Source organism: Mytilus californianus, unplaced genomic scaffold (genome assembly GCF_021869535.1).
Source record: "Mytilus californianus isolate M0D057914Y unplaced genomic scaffold, xbMytCali1.0.p SCAF_12, whole genome shotgun sequence".
Lineage (NCBI taxonomy): Eukaryota > Metazoa > Mollusca > Bivalvia > Mytilida > Mytilidae > Mytilus > Mytilus californianus.
The window spans coordinates 41,361,908-41,384,091 of NW_026262604.1; the positions used below are offsets into that span (position 1 = coordinate 41,361,908).

At 43.0% G+C, this 22,184-nt stretch overlaps 1 protein-coding gene across 1 annotated transcript; it reads left to right on the forward strand.

Annotated features, from left to right (window-relative positions):
• The first annotated feature begins 4,919 nt into the window (after positions 1-4,919).
• On the forward strand, positions 4,920-21,490 carry LOC127721073 (uncharacterized). The gene is made up of 3 exons (XM_052227757.1): positions 4,920-5,071; positions 13,314-14,903; positions 21,482-21,490. Exons 2-3 carry the CDS (start codon positions 13,323-13,325, stop codon positions 21,488-21,490), a joined length of 1,590 nt encoding a protein of 529 aa, XP_052083717.1. The 5' UTR covers positions 4,920-5,071; positions 13,314-13,322.
• The last annotated feature ends 694 nt before the right edge of the window (positions 21,491-22,184 follow it).

The following is a 22,184-nucleotide window of genomic DNA, read 5'->3' on the forward strand; positions in this document are numbered from 1 at the left end:
TGGATGTTCCTGCCACACTTACAACATTATTTTAATTTACAGATAGCCATTTCTATCTGGAAATTTTACAGAAAATTCAAACTCCAACTGGACATTATAATACGTTTGATGATCCCCAAGAACTAGTTGTATCAACTATTACTAGAAATGATTTATTATTTGGCATTGCAAATTTTGTATTTCCCCATCATTGGAGACAGTGGGAGAAGCAAGTAAACTACAATGAAAAAAATCAAAGTAACTTTTGGTGTTCATCCACACATCGCAGCAAGAGGAATTTCCCACAGACAAAAACAAGAACTTACCAAATATATCTTTTCAGATCAATGTGTGGCTATTGGTGAGACAGGGTTGTATTATACCAACAATTGTGAGTGTGTCAGAGAAGGCTTCCGTTTTCCATCAGAAAAAGACTACAAAGAAAGAATTAGAGCCAACCAGGAAGAATGTGTCTTATTGCAGCTTCAACTGGCAGCTAAGCTGGACCGTAGTAATCCACTGTGGAGATCATGATGATGGAACTGCAGCTGCCAGAGCACTAACATCATTCACCAACATGGATATAGCCATTTGAAATTTCATCGACACTGTTTTATGAATGATTTAGAGGAATTAGATAAGTGGAAGCAGCTGCCAAGAGTCGTCGTTGTCGTTACTGGGAAGGTTGTACTGCAGAACGACAAGAGGGTCGACACCATTGTTGCTGGTTTCCCAGCACGTAAACTGGTACTGGAATCTGATGCTGTTTTCCTGGCTCCATTCCCTGGTAGAAGAATAACTCGCCCACGGAATTTGTGCGAGATTGTCGAGTATATTGCAAAACTCAGAAACACTCCATTACCTTTTTTTGATAGACAGTACTAACTAAAATGCCAAGGGATTTTATAGATTATAAATAACAGAACTTTTGATATTTTGAATTCCATGATTTGACATTGAATTTCACAATTATGTATACAGATTGCAGCTGTTTAAGTTAGTTTATTTGAAAATATGTTTTGTTTTTCCTGGTTGGATCTGATAGAACGAGTTAATATCTGGATCTTAATTACATTGAGGCTTTACGCCTCGTGTGTTAAATTGAATTAAGGTATATCCCCTGTGAGGGTTCAGTGTTCGGTGTTTAGTTTTTGTTGCATTGAGCCTTCACGCCTCATGTGATATATTGAATTAAGGTTTGTCTCTTCTGAAGGTTTTAGTGTCCTTTGAAAGTCGAAGTTGTGGTAGTTTCTTCATGTGTATATATATATTTATATTAATATTTTATCTAATTTGTTCAATTTTTATTTTATATTGAATTTGTCAATAATCTTTGCACATCAGTTGTTTGATTTGCTGTTTCTGCGCAAATTATTTAAGTGTTTTTTTTCTATATTGTAAATGGTTTTGTCCATTTGTCCAGTTGTTAATGCATTTTGACATGTTATAATTAGTCTCATGGTTGTACTTTAGGAAATCATTAATATGTATCCATTAAGGCTGCATACCTAGTAGGTAGTGTATTTTTTAAGTGTTAAGGTTTGTAATACACTTAATATTTGTACATATGTGATGGATTAGAGTTATGGAACTTGGACCAGGAATGTGATTTATGGATTAAGATGATTGTGTTTAATTCCATGCATTGTATCTTGTGGACGCTTCATGATTTGACGGCCAGTGAAGTGTTAGGATTTGTGGTTTTAACATTGGCTATGATTTGGACTTCAGAGTGTTTTTTAATACACTTAGTAATTGTACATATTTGATGGATAAGAGTTATGGAACTTGGACCAGGAATGTGATTTATGAATTAAGATGATTGGGTTTAATTTTATTCATTGTATCTTGTTTTGACGGCCATAGTGAGGAATATGATATCTACACATCAGAAAGTTCTGTAACTATTTGACAAGTATTATTGCATTAATATTACATTAATGAGAGACTGTTTATTGCCTCAAGCCTTTGAATTGTTTTTTGTTATTATCGACAAAGAACATGTATCTGCTTTTGCTAGGAGCTGATAGTCAGGACTGAACATACGGAAAGAAGTTGAAATGAGTGGATGACTTACATGATAGTTCAAGGCATAGTTGTCTTGCTGATTGTATAAATATTATTTTTTTTTACTGTGGTTATTCCTTCAATATCAGGACACTAAACGTGAAGCAACCAACAATCAATCAATCGTTATCAGGAGGGTCATGGATATGTTGTATTTATCATAAGGTTTATGATTTGTATTGCATTCTAATGTGTGAACTTTAGATTGTATTTTTTTGTAGATCATTACGAAATCATTTGTGAGAGATTTGTGAAAGGTATTTTCAAATTAAATTGTCTTACTGTTGCTTAGTTTATTTGTTATTTGGAATTATCACTAATATTACCACAAGGATATTATTTATACATGTCGAGGAAGAGTATCAATTACAAATAACTTAACTATGTTTGAGGATTTATGAATTATTCATGAATAACACAACAACCTACTTTCATTTGACCTATAGCTCAACAATCTACATTTGCTTAGGACTAGTACAACACCCTTCTGGTAACAGTTTAGACAACGGGAAGAACATAACAACCTATATTTATTCAAAATATAGTTCAACAATCTACATTTGTTTAAAATAAGGATCACTGTTATTTATGATGCCAATTCAAGATTAACTCAATAAACACCATCACTACTACCTCTATACTCAAGACTTCAACATCATGGATAGTTTTTCGGAAAGGGTGGAATATTGTAGCCAGTTACACATTCCAGTTCATACTCCCCTTTTCTGTACCGCATCATTAATAAATTACTACGGAAACAGCCTGTGGTATTCTGGTAAGACTTCTGGACCCCCAGCATGGCAGCCCAGGTGCAATGAATATCATCACTCGACAACACGTGCACTATTAGCATTTACCTCCTTAAGTACTTGTTTGAATCTTGGCTCCACGGTTTCATATATATAGGTCAGCTAAATGCATTCATTTTAAAACCTTACCCTTGCTACCACAACACGTTGTCATTAATAACATTTATTCCAATGAACTTAAAGCATGTGTAACGTTTTTCATTTATTGCATGCATCAGTGGGTTTTATTATCATCGTATAATCAGATTACTTATTCTCATTAACCGTTATAAAGTTATTCATTACAATCTATTTTTATCGCCTTCAATAAGAGTGTACTTGTTAAATGTCAAATCAATTATGTTAATCAGCTGGTGCCCCGTTGCTATGTTTATACAGGTGCCTCGGTTGGCCTCAGCTTCGGTTGACCTAAGCTCCGTGCTCCTGTAATATAGCTCCTGTAGAATATTTCTTTGTTCAGAGTCATTCAACCATATTGTAATCAGGTTACTAGAGTAGTATAAAAGAGAGAAATAGCTAAAGCGAGAGGAGACGAGTAGATAAGATTTTGTGTATGAGAGAAGTGTACGTAGGAGATTTAAGATTATGCCACAGTGTTGTTGAGCCTGCAGTTTAGATGTTGTAAACTTATATTACTGTTACATGTGCTTTGGATTTTGAATAATACAGTATTGAACTTTTAATCGACTTTGTGTTTAAGTTCACTTGCAAGACTTCGTTCAGACTACACCAGGATCCATTTATATATTTATGTGAGCAGCATTCCTTTAATCACGCTACCAGTAGATTTTTAGGGTAACCCTGTTAAAGAGTATACTTGGCATTTGTCGTCCGTGTACGAGTGAAACTTATACACCCAACAACACAGCACAAACACACGTATACGTGTGATATGTAAATGCTCTTTTGTTCCGACGTTGGAAAGTTCCGGGCGGAAAGAACTAACTAGCCCAAAAGTTCCGGAGGAACTTATTAACTAGTTACTTTGTTCTTCCTCTGGTTTAAAAGTTCCACCGGAACAAAGTGACAAGTTGAAAAGTTCCAACGGAACATATCAACTAGTTAGAAAGTTCCTGTTTGCCAAATTAGTCAAAACCGGAACTAACAAACTAGCCCAAAAGTTCCAACGGCACTTATCAACCAGGCAGAAAGTTCCATTTGGAGAATTGATGCAAAGTAAAAGCGCAACATATTATATTTGAACCTTTCAAAGGGGAACCAAGATACTGATTACAAAAGTCAAAAGGAACTTATCAACTAGCCACAAAGTTCCTCTTTGGCAAATAAGTCAAAACCGGAACTAACAAACTAGCCCAAAAGTTCCAACGGAACTTATCAACCAGTCACAAAGTTCCATTTGGAGAATTGATGCAAAGAACCACATGAGGAGGAGGGTATTCTTCCCTCTCTTGAGGATACTATGAATACTTAATTTGCATGATAATGCAACTTATTCCGTTTTATGTGAGCTATGAAATACAACTTAAATTTTGCATATTTGTCCCCAAAGAAACCCCTTTCAGTGCGTTGGGTATTCTTGTAAATTAATGATTTGCTCTTATATATACTGATACTCATTCTTCCCCCTCTTTCTACAAAAAGGACGAAATATGGTATATTCAAAACGATGTAACTAGTTGTTCTGTTCCGCCAGAACTATTCAACTAGCTACATTGTTCCGGGACTTTTCAACTAGCTACTTTTTTCCGGAACTTTTCGACTGCACTCGGAATAAAACAACTAGTTGGAAAGTTCCATCGGAACAAAGTAACTGACGGAACATAGTGGCTGTTACATGTTACACTTAAAGTTGCATAACGATAATATTTTTCTTCACACATATAACAAAAATCCTTTCTGAAGGAAATTCATATAGGTTTGAATAAAATATTTTAAATAAAATATTATATAAAGAGAGTTCCCAAGTGAACTTCTGTTGTATGATAAATGTTTAATTGGCACAAACCATACATACAACGACAGTATTATATCTCATTTACATGTGCGACACACACTGAGACAGGTGTTGTCACATGACTGATAAAATACGATACAAAGGATAGTGTGGTATTCGTTGGTACTAAGCCAGACCCTGCCGGAAGTTGCCCGATCCCATGATGCCTTCTCTCTCTTTCCGGTACACCAAAAAGTCAAGACGACAGTAACTAATTTTACCAGAAAGACATCCAAGTAATCGACGCCAAGAAACGTCTTGGGTAAGTTTATATATTTACTCGGGATCACAACATTGGCGCTGCGAGCACTAATTTGCGTGGTGATTTGCAATTTAGGGCTCATTTTGTGAGTTGAGGCGAGGTTCGCTTCAACAGAATTTCCCGCGGTAAAGGATTCGGGGGAAACCTTTGCCGATCGTTTTTTGTTGTGTAATACTCTGGGAGAGCATATTACATAGCATCACAGGGGTTTTGCAGCGCGGTAGAACCCCTGTTTTTTGCGTAGTATTGAGTATTTGTTGTTTTTTTGTATTTTCAAGACGACTTGGATCACGTGACCTGGGAGGAACGGGGAACCAGTCGTGTTGTTATTGTTCTGTTTACCTCTGATAACTGCAGACCAGAAGGACGGGTTACCAGTCGTATTATTGTTCTGTTCGCTACCGCTACTAACCGCAGACCAGAAGGACGGGTTACCCATAGCGGAAGTATTTGTTATTCAATAAAATAAAATAAAATAAAAACATCTGTTTTATTAAAAGTGTTGGTTGTTGTTGTTTATTGATAAATAAATAAACTTTGTTGAAAATCAGTGTTAATTGTTTACAGTTACAATGTCCATTATAAACATAAACACTTGTAGCTTTCAAGAGTTACTTCAGCTCCCAGGTATAGGAATTAAAACTGGGGAGCAAATTATGGACATAAGGGAGGGCAAGGGCTTTGTGACTGAGTCAGACCTAGCCACAATTTCCCATCTACGAGTGACAATGGCCCTCTTGTCCAGACTTGACTTCAATCAAATTGGGGGTGGCCAAAATAGTGGGCCACCACCTGAGGCCCAAGGCAGGCATAATGAAATGTTGAACAGGGTTAACACACTAATAGATGGGGGACACGTTGCCTCACAAAGCACCCCATCACGGGTACATGTCCCATCAGCATTTAAGCAAGAGGCATGGCATCAGGGGCAAAGTCCTGGGCCCTGGGATGGGCCCAGTCAGATGGACTCTGCCTTTCTTGAGTGTAGCCCATATCCTGGGGATGCTGGAGCTAGACCTAAGACCCCCGAAAATTGGGATGGGGGATACAGGGAACAAATTACAAAAAATGAGTGGAGTCAACCCATTATGGGTGACCCAAACCAAGGTAATCCCCAACATCAAGGGAGTAGTATTAAGACCAAACAGCACTGGCCAGGGGAAGCCAGTGCATGGGACAAAACCGTTCCAACCAAAAGGGGCGCACCTTCATACCCCATGGGTCACACGAGCAACTATGCAGGTCAGGGGTCAGCACCCTGTACCCAACCAGCTCACACTGGTGGGGGACAGTATGAAACACCCCGCAGTAGGTATGGCAAGTGGCAAGACAACAGGGGTGAGGACCAAAGGCGGACCCCTGCCTGTGCCTATGGGGATAGGCAATCCCATAATCCGTACAACCAAGGGTATACACCGGTGCCCCCACAAGGGGTCACCACCGGGGGGAGCTACGGGCAACATGCTTACCCAATGCCACACAATGAGGATAGGCCCAGGGAAAACATAAGGGGACCTGACAGCAGAGGTGGGGCACGAGCAACTTTAGGTGCAGTCTCTAAAGTTAGCAATGCCCCAAAAAATATTAAGTATGATGGGAAGGGCAACTGGCAGGCCTTTTTCACAAAATTTGCAAGGTACGCAGAGGTTTGTGAATGGGGTCCGCAGGAATGTAAAGACCAACTTTGCTGGTGCCTTGAGGGGAAGGCCAGCGAGTATTATGCCCTCATAACGGAAAGAGACAGGGAGGTGAGTTATAAGGAGCTTGTGGAGAAGCTCCACAAGCGCTTTGGTTTCAAGGCACTCCCTGAGACCGCCCGGGTCCAGTTCAACAATGCCCGGCAAGCCCCTGAGGAGTCTCTCGAGGACTGGGCTGATCGGGTGTTGTCCTTGGCCACCAGGGCCTTTAGAAACCTCCCTGATGACTATATGTATGAGCAGGCCGTAATGCGGCTGTGCCAGGGTATTGAAAACAAAGAGTTGGGGGTGCAAGTCTCAAATCTCCAGCCCCAAAGCATAGAGGAGGCCGTAGATAAAATACGGCTATTCCAGCACAATACCCAGGCAATATATGGGAAGCCAACTAGGCGTGAGGTTAGGCAGGTAATGGGTGGCCGGTATGACGACCACCCAGAGGTGTTCCACGAGTACCAGGTACCGCAGGTAAGGGCTACTATGGCCCCTGAGAGGGCCCCAGCGAGTACTTGGAAAAGTGAATTGGAAAAGACCAATAAAAAATTTGAAAATAAGTTGGGTCAAGTGCATGAAAAATTGGATGACATGATGGACCAATTTAGGAAACTCCTCACTCGCCCTCTGGCAAGAAGCCCCTCACCGGGCGGACGGCCAGCAACAGGAGAATGTTTCCACTGTGGGGAGAGAGGACATTTCAAACGGGACTGCCCAAAATTTAGGGGAAGGTCACAATCAAGAAGCCCATCCCCATATCGAGGGTCTGGGCGGGAAAGTATATGTTATCACTGCTATAAGCCTGGGCATATTCGAAATGAGTGCCCAGATCTGCGGTCTAAAGAGAGAACTGTCACTTTCGCTGACCAAACTCGTACAACACCAAATTCGTTAAACTCCAACGGGGCAGCTCCACAGGTCAGAGCAAGCCCCCAAAAATAGAGTTTGGCCTGTCAACAGATGTGCAGTTTAGGGATCAAAATGTGGGGGAAGTGACCTTGGGATATCATGGTCCAGAATCAGTTTGTCAGGGGAAAGAGGTAATGCCCATAAAAATACAAGAGGCAGAGGGAGTGTTATCATTCGAGTCTGGAGGGGAGGGCACCCTGGACACAGAGTCGGAAGTGGAGGGCACCCAGGACCCAGAGTCTGTAAATAACCTAGCGTCTGAGTGCCCATTAGAGGATAAGGAGAATGCTTCCTCCGATTCAGAGGAGGAAGTCATTCAAGACCATGGAGTTGACCGTCACTTGTCAAAAACACTGATATATGTGTTGCGGCATGGTGCCAGTAAATGGGGACTCAAGGTTCTCCCTGGGGGATTTGTGTATGTTGATGAGCTCCTGTCTAGGCACCCAGGGTTGTCGGGGTACACCATTAAGGAGCTCACCCGTTTGGTTGGGGTAGACGTGGACAAACGTTTCACTTTAGAGAGGGACCAAGATCATGGTTGGTGGAAAATAAAGGCAAACCAGGGGCATTCCATTGAAGTGGGATCTTTCGGTATGCCCTCAGTAGAGGAAAACACTGTTGCCCATGCCTACCACTACACAACCATGCTTGCCTGGGGGGATATAGAAGAGGAAGGATTGAGACGAAAGAAAAGGCAGCACATTCATCTATTGAGTGAGGTACCCCCCACCTTCAAGCCTCATTGGGAAGTACAGATAATGATAGATGTACCAAGGGCTCAGGCCGAGGGTTACGAGTTCTTTTGGGCACCTAGTAGGGCTATATTATGCCCGGGTAACCAGGCAGGAGTCCTGCCCGGCAAGTTCTTTATGGGGGTTGTTCATCTAGACTCTGGAGAACAAATCAAATTTGGACGCCCTATTGTTCAGTCAGTGCTTACCAAAGATCAGGGGGACCCTGGGGGTGAGGAGAGGGGAGAAATACCAGGGAGCTTATGGTTTGAATGCGAAGATACAAGCCCGGTAGCAGTAACTATGGCCAGTTATGGAGAACCCCAGGGTAACTGGGACTCCACTGAAGGCCATAGTCCTCTCAGGGCGGTAAGAACCATTGATAATGACCTAGAAAATAATGAGGAAGCCCATAACAGTGGGGCCTCCTCTTCAGAGGGGGAAGCAGACACCACATTAGTGGATGAGGAGAACGATTGTGAGATAGTCACTGTCTGTCAGCTCCGTTCCGGAACGGTATTTAGGGTACCCATTAAAGTTCAGGGGCAGAGTTTGTTTGCCGTAGTGGACACTGCGGCAGAAGTGACCCTTATATCAGAAGAGGTATACAGGTCCCTAAAATCTGTCCCACCCATCCTCAGGGAAGTCATCATGAATACAGCAGGAAAGGGGATGCAAATGAACGGGTATGTTGTCGGGCCCGTGAATTTGGAACTGGGTTCCAAGCTTATACAGACAAATCTGTACGTGGCCCCTATAGAGGACGACATGCTGTTGGGTTTTGACTTATTAAGGGCACATTGTATCGACTTACAAATGTCCGATGGACAGCTGCGGGTAGGGGACGAGGTCATACCCATGACTATGGGTAAGGTTGGGCAGGCACCCAGGGTAGCTAATGTGACAATACGTAATAAAATTACGGTGCCGCCCAATTCAGTGATGAAGCTCAGCTGTCAGGTCAACTGCGAAATGCCAAGTTACATTGTCGAGGCAGGCAGTCACTCTGGTCTTTTGGTTCCCCGCACTTTACATGCAGGGGGGAGCCAACCAGTAGTGTGTCTGATAAATACTTCAGATAAGCATGTACATGTGCATCAGGGGGAATTAATTGCCCAGGCAGTAGAGGTGGAGCCCATAGAGGTCCCCACAAAGGTACGAGTAGTAGGTACAGGGGTGGGTACTGGCCCAACAGAGTCGGACCAGGGAGTCCCAGAGCATCTCAGGGACCTCTTTGATCGCTCCAAGGCACTACTGGGAAGCCAAGAGCAAGAAGCTCTGGCATCTCTGTTAAGGGAGTACGGGGATGTCTTTGCAGCAAGTGAGTTTGATTTAGGGAACTTTTCAGCAATTGAGCATCAAATTGACACCGCGGGACACCCTCCGATAAAGCAACGAATGAGAAGAACCCCTATCGGGTTTGCTCAGGAAGAGGAGGCCCACTTAAAGAAAATGTTGGAGGCAGGGGTCATTCAGCCCTCAGTTTCTGAATGGTGCTCTGCCCCGGTACTGGTAAGAAAGAGGGATGGGGGGGTCAGGTGGTGCATTGACTATAGATCCCTGAACTCGACCTGTGTAAAAGATGTGTTCCCGTTAGCTTTAGTAGAAGAGTGCCTGGATACCCTTGCAGGGAATCGATGGTACTCTAAGCTGGACGCTAACTCAGCGTATTGGCAAGTGAAAATCAAGAAGGAGGATAGGTCTAAAACCGCATTTATTTCAAAATACGGCCTTTTTGAGTTTGCCAGGATGGCATTTGGGCTCTGTAATGCCCCAGCTACTTATGCCAGGGTCATAAGCTTGGTTCTAAGGGGGTTAACCTGGGATATAGTGTTGGCCTTTCTGGATGACATTTTGGTTCTGGGAAAAGATATAGCTTCTCATCTGGCCAACCTGAGGGCAGTCTTACAGCGCTTTAGGGAATACGGCCTCAAGCTCAAGCCAAAGAAATGTGAACTGTTTCAAGAACAGGTAGAATTCCTTGGCAGAGTAGTGAGCAGGCAGGGTATGAATATTGGCCCCGGCTATATAGAGGATGTGAAGAAATGGCCAACCCCTCACAATACTAAATCGGTAGAACGTTTTCTGGGGTTCGCCAACTATCACCGGGCTTTCATTGAGGGGTATTCTAAAATCGCAGGCCCCCTTCAAGATGTTACAGGCAAAAGGTCTTTCACATGGGGGGAAACACAGCAGGAGGCATTTGATAAATTGCGGGAGGCTCTCACCTCTGCACCCCTACTGGCCCTACCAAATACCTCTGATCCATTTATCCTAGACACAGATGCCTCAGACTATGCACTAGGGGCAGTTTTGTCCCAAATACAAAACGGCGAGGAAAGGGTAGTTTGCTATGCCAGTTTTACTCTAACTCCAGAGCAAAGGCGGTACTGCACTACCCGGAAGGAGCTCCTGGCAGTAGTACGCTTCACCAGACAGTTCCGGCACTACTTGCTGGGAAGGAATTTTGTAGTCCGCACAGACCACAGTAGTCTCACCTGGCTGCTTCGCTTTAAGCAGCCTCAAGGGCAGCTGGCCAGGTGGCTCGAGGAGTTGAGCCAATATCACATGGAGGTGCGACATAGGGCGGGCTCCAAGCACATAAACGCGGATGCCCTGTCCAGAATGCCTATTGACTCTCCATGTCAGGACTTTAAAATCGATGTCAACCTGGCAACCCTGCCATGTGGGGGTTGTCCGTACTGTGCAAGGGCTCAAACACAGTGGTCTAAATTTATGACCGATGTGGATGATGTGATCCCATTGGCATCCAAAGGAACAGGTGTGGGGGGACGATCTGTAAACGAAATACTGGTAACTGGCCAAGATTCTGCCGAGGTTGGGTTTTTAGATGAAATACCCGTTGTGGATCCAAAAACAGCTGATGAGGGTATTTGCATATCACGGGTGACAGTGGCCACTGTAGGTAGAGATGTGGTGATAGTCCCAGACGACCCAGAATGTTCCATCCGGGTTGTCCAGGATGGGCTTGGGGTGGTGTTAGGGAAATATTCTGTTGAACAAATTTGTGACGCACAGAGCAAAGACCCTGAATTTAAGTGGCTCACTGAGTGGCTTGACGATAACAGTTGTCAACCTGCTCAGGGGGACCTGTTCCGGAGTAGCCAACCAGCAAAATTTTACTGGACAATCAAGGAACGGTTCAGTAGGGATGGACGGGGAATGATAATGTATCATGCAAAAGATGGAGAGGGAAACAGGTTGCTGGTACCCCGAGAATGGAGGAGGGACATTATGGAATTATGCCATGACATCCCCTCAGCTGGGCACCAGGGCATGACTAGAACCCAAGAAAGAGTAAAACAGTTTTACTACTGGCATGGGCTTAAAAAGGACTTGGAGGGCTATGTAGCAAGTTGTTCGGCATGTAACCAGAGCAAGAAACCGAATAAGACTGCAAGGTGCCCAATGACAATGTTTCATGCTGGGGCTCCTATGGAGAGAGTGCACCTCGATTTTGTAGGGCCCTTACCAAAGTCAGATAGAGCAAATAATCACCTGCTCATGATTGTAGATCAATTCAGCAAGTGGGTGGAGTGTATCCCCCTCCCCTCTCAGACGGCTGAAGTCACGGCAAGGGCGGCTGTTAACGATTTTTTCTGTAGGTTTGGGTATCCATACGAAATATTTACAGACCAGGGACGAAATTTTGAGAGTTTACTCTTCCAATCAGTTTGTGAGCTGCTCCACATCCACAAGGCTCGGACCACCCCATATCGCCCTTCTGCTAATGGTCAGGTGGAGAGATTTAATCGCACCCTCCTGGCCTCCATCAGGTGTTTTGTGGGGACCAATCAGAAAACTTGGGACTTACACATTCCTCAATTAGCGGGGGCAATTAGGGCATCAGTGAATCGATCCACCGGGTTTACCCCCAATCGCCTCATGTTGGGCAGAGAGGTAAACCTCCCTGCTGAGTTAATGTTCAGGCCACCAAAAACAGGGCCACCTCCAGACCTGGCAGGTTATGTGGGTGACTTGGAAGAGGCCATACAGTCTGCCCATGAGGTTGCGAGGGCAAACCTCAAGACCTCCCAACTTAGAGCTAAGCAAGCTTACGATCTCAGGGTAGTTGCCCGTCAGTACAAGGTAGGGGACGTTATCTATAAGCTGGACACAGCTTCACTGCCAGGTAAGTGCAAGAAGCTAAGCCCTATGTGGAGGGGACCAGGGGTCATCCTTGAAAGGATATCCCCTTACCTGTATAAGGTAAAAATGAAGAAAGCTCTCACCACGGTAAACCACGACCGTTTAAAGCTGTGTAGGGATAGGGAGCTACCAGCATGGGTAAATCGGGCAATAGTAGAGCTTCAAAAGGGAGGGGTGGCCCAAGCAATGCAACTTAATAACCCAGCAAGCCCTTCACAAGATAGCGTTCAAGGTGCTGTCGGGGTGGACCTGGTGCCCCCCACCCTACAATCAACTGAAGGCAGGAAAACAAATGCCTCCACGGGAAGTACTGGGGCACTGTACTGCATTTGTCGAGGACCTTATACGGGAGAGTTTATGATCTCCTGTGACAGGTGCAATGAGTGGTACCATGGTAGGTGCGTGGGAATCTCTCCATGGGAAGCTGAAGAGTGGGAAAACCAGGACTATGTATGCTCTGGTTGTAAGACAAAAATAAATAGACCAGATCCACCGCAAGCTAGTCTGAACCCTACTGGACCGCGAAGGTCAGCCCGTAGGAAGGGTTCAGAATAGATTGCTGTAATAATGCTGTTGTACATAAGAAGTTTTTTAGTCATTGTAAATAGTTTTAAGAGATTGTACATATGAAGGCAACTATTTACACACCGGAGTACCTAGTTAAATAGCTGCTATATTGAATGAAGAGGCCAGATGTAAGTAAGTTGGGCCTCACAATGTTGTATTTTTTTGTATTTGCAGAAAAGACAGATGTCCAGTGATGATGATAGCACTGGGGGCAGCCCGAAGAGGAGTTGGGCTGCCGAGGAAAAGAAAGAAGAGAGAGAGGTAAGCCCCAGGGGACGACACCAAAATAGGGTCCCCTCAGTTGAAAGGGGTATCCCAAACCAGGGAGAGCCCAAGGCCCAAGGTGGGGAAGCTGAGGTTCCAGGAAAAGCCATCTCTGGGGACCACCGGGACTCCTCCCCAAAGGCTGGAGACACAAGTCTAGAGTGGGGTTCTGGGGCAGTCAGGAACACCAGGGATGGGAGCCGCAGTTCCCGGGGAAGGGCTCGGTCAGGCAGTAGGGAGGGTACAGTTAGGGACCCCAGTGGAGGAAGGAGCCGCTGTTCCGTTTCCAGGAGCACTCCAGGGGCCGCTGTCCCGATGGCTAGGGGCACCCCTGTGGGCATTCCAGCCGACCGGAATGCTCACAGCGCGCCTCCACTGGGTAGGGGTTTTCAGGGTAGTAAGGAAACTACACAGGAGAGGAAGAGGAGGAGGAATAAGCAGAAAGAACGCCAGGCAGGAGAAATGGCCAGACTGCAGAGAGCCCTCAGAGAGGCCCAAGAGAGGCGGGCACCCCAGTCCGGAGCCAGGGATGGAGCAGGGATGTCCGCACAGAGCTCATTCCGGGGAGGAGGAAGAAGGGGGACAGGGGTGTCGTGGCAAGGGAAACCCCAACGTGGCTATACGTCCAAGGTGACAGGGGTGTCAGGACAGAGGACACCCCTGAACTACTACACAGGGAGAAAGATTGGGGTGTCAGGCTATGAGACACCTCAAGAAAAACATCAAGCACGGGAGACTGGGGTGTCAAGTCAAAGGACACCCCAATCAGACTACCAGCGGAGGGAGACTGGGGTGTCAGGCCAGAGGACACCCCAAGGAAACCACCAAGCCAGGGAGACTGGGGTGTCAAGTCAGAGGACACCCCAACCAGACTACCAGCTGAGGGAGACTGGGGTGTCAGGCCAGAGGACACCCCAAGGACCTACACCGCCAAGGGAGAGCCACCTCCCCACCCTACAGCAGTGCCCCATCCAGGGTTGCCCCATAAGGGCATTGGATATTCAGCCACATGTGATGCTGGAACATGTGGCTGAAGTATTCAGAGAATCATCCGATCCATCCGAAAGGGCTTCCCTTGCACCAATCAGGGTAGCAGCGCTACAAGCACAGGCCTGGATGCTAGTGGGTGGGGACCTAGAGGATTTGGTTACCCACATTAATAGGCTGGCAATAACCCGACCCCACATCATTGGGCAGGCAGTCCAGGGCCAGATGGAAGAAGTATGCCTGGAAGGGGGACGACCAGTTCCCCCATACTTTTCGACAGCGCCGGTTAACTCTCCTGGAGCCCTCATTGACTGGAGGGTCCAGGCAGCCATAATGGGAGAGTTGGGAGATAGGGCAGAGGCATTCAGGGGAATGTTTAGGTTGCAAGGACCCAGGGCAGCCACAGGGTCCCCAGCAGGCCAGCTAGGACAGGCAGAGGGGGGAATAGATCCTTTGAGGTCCCCCTCCGACTCCCCTCCAGGGAAAAAATTATTTGTGGAAAACCTGAGTGCAGTTAGAGGCCCCACACCACCTGCATTCGACTCCCACTTCCATTTGGACCGGGGGTGGAGGCAATGGAGGATGAACGGAAGGATGGACCGGCAACGGTTCATCGAGATGCGCCTTCCCACCCCCCCCAGAAACCCAGTGGACCTAGTGGGAGGGGTTATGGTCTATTGTGACCCAGGGACATGGCCATCTGCATGGGCATTGCAGGAACCCCCTAGAGGATCACCCTGGGTCACGGCTATAGGAGTTCACCCCAAAAAGGCCCATCAGCTGGACGATAGTTCATTTGGCAAGATGGAACAGCTGGTGGGGTTGCCTGGGGTGAGGGCCATTGGAGAAGTTGGGTTGGACCAAAGCCAGCGGGACCCACCTCTTCAAAGGCAAGTTAGCACCCTAAGGTGGGTCCTGAACCTGTGCAAGGGGAGGCCAGAGGTTCCCCTCATTCTCCACATTAGAGGGGCTCCCGAGGATCGCCATAGTGCGGAGGCGCACCTAAAAGTCCTCACCACAGTCCGGGAGAGGGTGGCCCCTCAGCAGAGGATTCACCTCCATTGTTTTGACGGGGGCATGCAGGAAGCAAGGCGGTGGAGGGATGCCTTCCCCAATGTCTTTTTCGGGTTTACGGGGGAGGTAATCCGGTTCGACCAAGAACAAGGGCAAGTGGTGTCGTCCCTCCCCCTGGAAAGGATACTATTAGAGAGTGATGCCCCCTATTTCAGGCCGTCATGGGTGCCCAACCACAGCTATGGGCACTCCCAGTATATTGCCGAGGTGGCAATGGGACTATTGGTCTTTAGGTCAGGGGACACCCTTTGGGCATTGCTGGAGGCCACCACCAGCAATGCACGGGCTCTTTATAGGGTGTAGGTAGGGGAAGCAGTTGTGTATATATTTTTAGTCATTGTAAGCAGTTGTGTATATATGTGTAAATATCTGTTAGAACTTGTCCAGAGAGGACGGTTATTTTTAAGTTTATTTTTAAGTTTATTTTAATAACTTACTAGCCCCATCCTAATCAAGGGGGCATCACCAAGGGGTTGAGGGGACGGGGATCGTTGCTGGAAGGGGTAAGGGGCTGGCTGTACATACCAACAGGGTTAACTTAATTTAGCAGCCCCAAATACAGATATAACTAGTACCTTTGTCTAATCTGGGCCCCTCTCATCGGAGGGGGCCCACCTGGAAAATTCAGTTATTATTTTGGACAATTTGGCAAAGAATCATTAAATTCTAAAACGTACAACAAAAATATAAAGCTGGGGGGAGTGTGGTATTCGTTGGTACTAAGCCAGACCCTGCCGGAAGTTGCCCGATCCCATGATGCCTTCTCTCTCTTTCCGGTACACCAAAAAGTCAAGACGACAGTAACTAATTTTACCAGAAAGACATCCAAGTAATCGACGCCAAGAAACGTCTTGGGTAAGTTTATATATTTACTCGGGATCACAACAATAGGTTACTTTCGTTCTAAATATTATGAATATTTTCGTGCCTCATTGTAAGGTTTGCTCTTCATTATATATAAGTATGAAAGTCCTAGGTATAAGTTAAGTTAGATCATCTGAAATATCTATAAGTTTGTTATAAATTTTTAATTAAACTAAATACCGTAAACGTCAAAATAATTGTTTTACCTGATTCGCCTTCAAGGGGAAAATCCTGTACTAAATGAAGTCCTATCGTGGAAACCAAGGTCTTTCTTCTCACCAACTAATGTAACTTTTGCATAATTATGTTAATTAATCACTTAGATAAAGGAGTTGACGATCATTTTAAATGATTAAACCGAAAAGAATCAACCTAATACTATTAACGTAAAAATTATTTCTAAATTACCTGTGTGACCTCAAGTACTAAGTTCAGTCTTGACAACTTGAAAAACAATAATGAATGTGTGTTCCTTCACGACAATCGTGGGATAATTTGGGGCTGGTGACATCATTTAGAATTTATTTCCTAGATACTTTATTTATCCATAGATTGATTTCTTATTCACTGAATTAAACGTTGATATTAATATTAATTCTAAAGAACTTTTGAACACATTACAAAATTTCTTTTAGAATGATATTATCTTGTAGCATTAGATAAAATATTACTGGAGGAAAGTTCCCAATAGAAGAAAATTTGATATATGGTACCAGTTCTTTGGAATAAATATGGGGGAATTGATATTGGCACAACCATATATACATACAACGACAATATTATTTTTCATTTACCTGCGCGACACATTGAAAAAGAGGCGTTGTCACATTGCTGATAGGATAAGCGACTTTCGTTCTTAATATCATGGATACTTTTAATCCTTATTTAAAGGTAAAGCTGTTCATGATATATTAGTTTGAAAGTTCTAGTCATAAGATAAATTGGATCAATTTCATTAATGTTTAAGCTTGTTTTTTTAATTTTCACAACCAAATACACGAAATGTCAAAGTTATTTATTTCCTGTTTCGCCTTCAAAGGGGAAATCCTGTATTAAATGATACACCAATCGTGGAAACCAAGGTTTTTCACCACACATACTTTCAATAATTAAGTTCATTAATTAAAAGGAAAAGGAGTTGACTATCAATTTAAATGATTTAACGAAGAGAATCAACCTAATACTATTAACGTAAAAATTATTTCTAAATTACCTGTGTGACCTCAAGTACTAAGTTCAGTCTTGACATCTTCAAAAACAATAATGAATGTGTGTTCCTTCACGACAATCGTGGGATAATTTGGGGCTGGTGACATCATTTAGAATTTATTTCCTAGATACTTTATTTAACCATAGATTGCTTTCTTATTCACTGATTTAAACGTTGATATTAATATTAATTCTAAAGAACTTTTGAACACATTACAAAATTTCTTTTAGAATGATATTATCTTGTAGCATTAGATAAAATATTACTGGAGGAAAGTTCCCAATAGAAGAAAATTTGATATATGGTACCAGTTCTTTGGAATAAATATTATGGGGGAATTGATATTGGCACAACCATATATACATACAACGACAATATTATTTTTCATTTACCTGCGCGACACATTGAAAAAGAGGCGTTGTCACATTGCTGATAGGATATGTGACTTTCGTTCTTAATATCATGGATACTTTTAATCCTTATTTAAAGGTAAAGCTGTTCATGATATATTAGTTTGAAAGTTCTAGTCATAAGATAAATTGGATCAATTTCATTAATGTTTAAGCTTGTTTTTTTAATTTTCACAACCAAATACACGAAATGTCAAAGTTATTTATTTCCTGTTTCGCCTTCAAAGGGGAAATCCTGTATTAAATGATACACCAATCGTGGAAACCAAGGTTTTTCACCACACATACTTTCAATAATTAAGTTCATTAATTAAAAGGAAAAGGAGTTGACTATCAATTTAAATGATTTAACGAAGAGAATCAACCTAATACTATTAACGTAAAAATTATTTCTAAATTACCTGTGTGACCTCAAGTACTAAGTTCAGTCTTGACATCTTCAAAAACAATAATGAATGTGTGTTCCTTCACGACAATCGTGGGATAATTTGGGGCTGGTGACATCATTTAGAATTTATTTCCTAGATACTTTATTTAACCATAGATTGATTTCTTATTCACTGATTTAAACGTTGATATTAATATTAATTCTAAAGAACTTTTGAACACATTACAAAATTTCTTTTAGAATGATATTATCTTGTAGCATTAGATAAAATATTACTGGAGGAAAGTTCCCAATAGAAGAAAATTTGATATATGGTACCAGTTCTTTGGAATAAATATTATGGGGGAATTGATATTGGCACAACCATATATACATACAACGACAATATTATTTTTCATTTACCTGCGCGACACATTGAAAAAGAGGCGTTGTCACATTGCTGATAGGATAAGTGACTTTCGTTCTTAATATCATGGATACTTTTAATCCTTATTTAAAGGTAAAGCTGTTCATGATATATTAGTTTGAAAGTTCTAGTCATAAGATAAATTGGATCAATTTCATTAATGTTTAAGCTTGTTCTCTTAATTTTCACAACCAAATACACGAAATGTCAAAGTTATTTATTTCCTGTTTCGCCTTCAAAGGGGAAATCCTGTATTTAATGATACACCAATCGTGGAAACCAAGGTTTTTCACCACACATGCAGTTGTTATACTTTCAATAATTAAGTTCATTAATTAAAGGGAAAAGGAGTTGACTATCAATTTAAATGATTTAACGAAGAGAATTAACCAAATAATATGAACGTGAAAATTATTTTTAAATTACCTGTGTGACTTAAAGTACAAAGTTCAGTCCTCGACTACGATAATAGCAGTAATGAATGTGTTTAACCTTCTCGACAATTGTTGTTTAACCCCAAGGGTGACTGGGGAATAGAAGTATGGTCACCATTGGTCTTCCTCCGACCGGCAGTAAAACCCGTGCTAAAGTGGGGCGTCCGTTTGGCTGTGCGGGATGTACAAATTTGCAGCCACGTCCGGTCAGAATGGGGACGTTAAATCCGATGCCTCGTGTAAAGAGAGTGCCACGCTCTTTGTACGTTAAGAACCCTTGCAACAACTCTTTGAGGGGTCCGTAGGTGACCTGTTGCAAGGCTAAATTTCTGTCCCTATCCAATATACCCTCATTTCCCGTGGCAGTCTAAATTTCTCCGACCTTAATCTATTACAGAACCTACCTATTGTATTTATTGTGAACTTGTTCTCGTCCTGAATATGCATGAAATATTTGCCACTGGACGTTAAGCAACCAACAATCAATCAATCAATCAATTGTTGTTTAATTGGGGCTTGTAACATCATTCAGATTTGTTTACTAATATACTTTTCTTTACCTCAGATTAAAGTTTTTTCGATGACTGGGGAATAGAAGTATGGTCACCATTGGTCTTCCTCCGACCGGCAGTAAAACCCTCGCAAAAGTGGGGCGTCCGTTTGCCTGTGCGGTCAGAATGGGGACGTTAAATCCGTTGCCTCGTGTAAAGAGAGTGCCACGCTATTTTACAAAAAACAGAAATCACCGCTACATTGACGTCCTTCAAGATCTTGTCAAGAGTTACAATGCAACCCCCCATAGAAGTCTGAATAATGTTGCACCACAAGATGTAACTGTAGATAACGAGGCAGATATATGGGCATTTATGTATTTAAAACCACGGAAAAAAACCTAAACATTACACCTTATCATTATAAAATTGGTGACTTCACGAGGATTTCACATCCCCCCAAGGGTGACTGGGGAATAGAAGTATGGTCACCATTGGTCTTCCTCCGACCGGGGTCCGTAGGTGACCTGTTGCAAGGCTAAATTTCTGTCCCTATCCAATATACCCTCATTTTCCGTGGCAGTCTAAATTTCTCCGACCATAATCCCTTAATCTATTACAGGACCTACCTTTTGTATTTATTGTGAACTTGTTCTCGTCCTGAATATGCATGAAATATTTGCCACTGGACGTTAAGCAACCAACAATCAATCAATCAATCAACGAGGATTTCACATCCCCCCAAGGGTGACTGGGGAATAGAAGTATGGTCACCATTGGTCTTCCTCCGACCGGCAGTAAAACCCGTGCTAAAGTGGGGCGTCCGTTTGGCTGTGCGGGATGTACAAATTTGCAGCCACGTCCGGTCAGAATGGGGACGTTAAATCCGATGCCTCGTGTAAAGAAAGTGCCACGTTCTTTGCACGTTAAGAACCCTTGCAACAACTCTTTGAGGGGTCCGTAGGTGACCTGTTACAAGGCTAAATTTCTGTCCCTATCCAATATACCCTCATTTCCCGTGGCAGTCTAAATTTCTCCGACTTTAATCCCGGAAGCCCCTATTACAGAACCTATCTATTGTATTTATTGTTAACTTGTTCTCGTCCTGAATATGCATGAAATATTTGCCACTGGACGTTAAGCAACCAACAATCAATCAATCAATCATAAAAATATGGTATTTGATCGATCATACGAGGGAAATTTTCAAAGTGAGTCAGCGCATGCAAGGAATTCCAGTATATAAGGTTGTAGACTTTATGAATGAAGGCGTCCGTGGCCACCTATATGAAAATGAAATGCAGAAAGTTAATAAAGATGAAGACGCTCTCTGGTTCGTGGAAAAAAAAATTAGAAAACGCAGAAAAAACGGACAAATTGAATGGCTGGTTAAATTTGATGGGTGGCCTGATAAATATAACCAGTGGATCCCTGAGCGAGATATCAGTGACGTTTAAGGCATACATAAGGAAATATGAGCATATACGTGGTTTTGAGCAGTGACAAGTCACTCAATTATTTCCCAGACAATACACCCTTTAGATTTAAATCTCGCTTTAATGCTCCTCTCATTTTAGAAGGAATATGGAAGGTTGCATTAGTAGAAGCCGATATAGGGAGCACTATTTCTATACAAGACCCAATTTACATACATTCAAGTATTTGTCAAGATTCTATAGTTGAGGGTGAAAAAAACCCACTTTTGAGGAGAATAACACCTTTTCAACCCGGGAACTGGAATTCGGTAATCGATTCACCTTATTACATTCAAGTCAATACTAAGGAATTATATGATATTGATATTTATATAACAGATCGGTTGAACAAGCAAGCTTCATTCTTGGATGAAACGTCGACGCTAACACTACATTTTAAATCCTTCCCATTTTTCTGCGATGGATGGTAATAAAATGTATGTCCCAGATATTCAAAAATGGATAAACTTCTACAAAAACCCCACCAATGAAATACATAACTCATACCCAGACCGCAGGGGAGTTCAGACGAGACAATTTGGTGGATCATTGACGGGAGGAGAAAGGTCGGTTGTGGATCCCATTGAGAAAAGATCAAACGCAACAAAGGAACCAAGTCCAGTTACACTTCAACTAGTTTCCCCATCACAACAAGTCGTGGAGCAAGCTAAATCGGAGCTGGCGACTGTGAGGAAAGGTATAAAAAGAAAAACTGCATCGAAATTAATCCGTAATTCTAAAAAAACGTCGAAAAGTTAAGACGGTTAGAAAATATAAACAAAAAAGCAAAAGTGTAAAGAAGACAACAGTTAAACGATTGAAAACGACTAAATCTAAACCAAAACAAACCCAGATCAGTAAAGAAGCGGAGCCTTAAAACGAAGAAAAGGGTGAAATTTAACGACATTTTATCTTAATCATGGTAGCTCTAAGCATGGATGATTTCAGAGAGGCACAACCTAGTGAACTTAGTTTATTTACTATACCCCCATACCAGTCGGCAGTGGAAAACCACGTTGGATAACAAAACATATAACAAGAA

Excerpts from the sequence above, each read along its gene's own strand:
- LOC127721073 (XM_052227757.1), top strand. The coding sequence starts at position 13,323 with ATGTCCAGTGATGATGATAGCACTGGGGGCAGCCCGAAGAGGAGTTGG.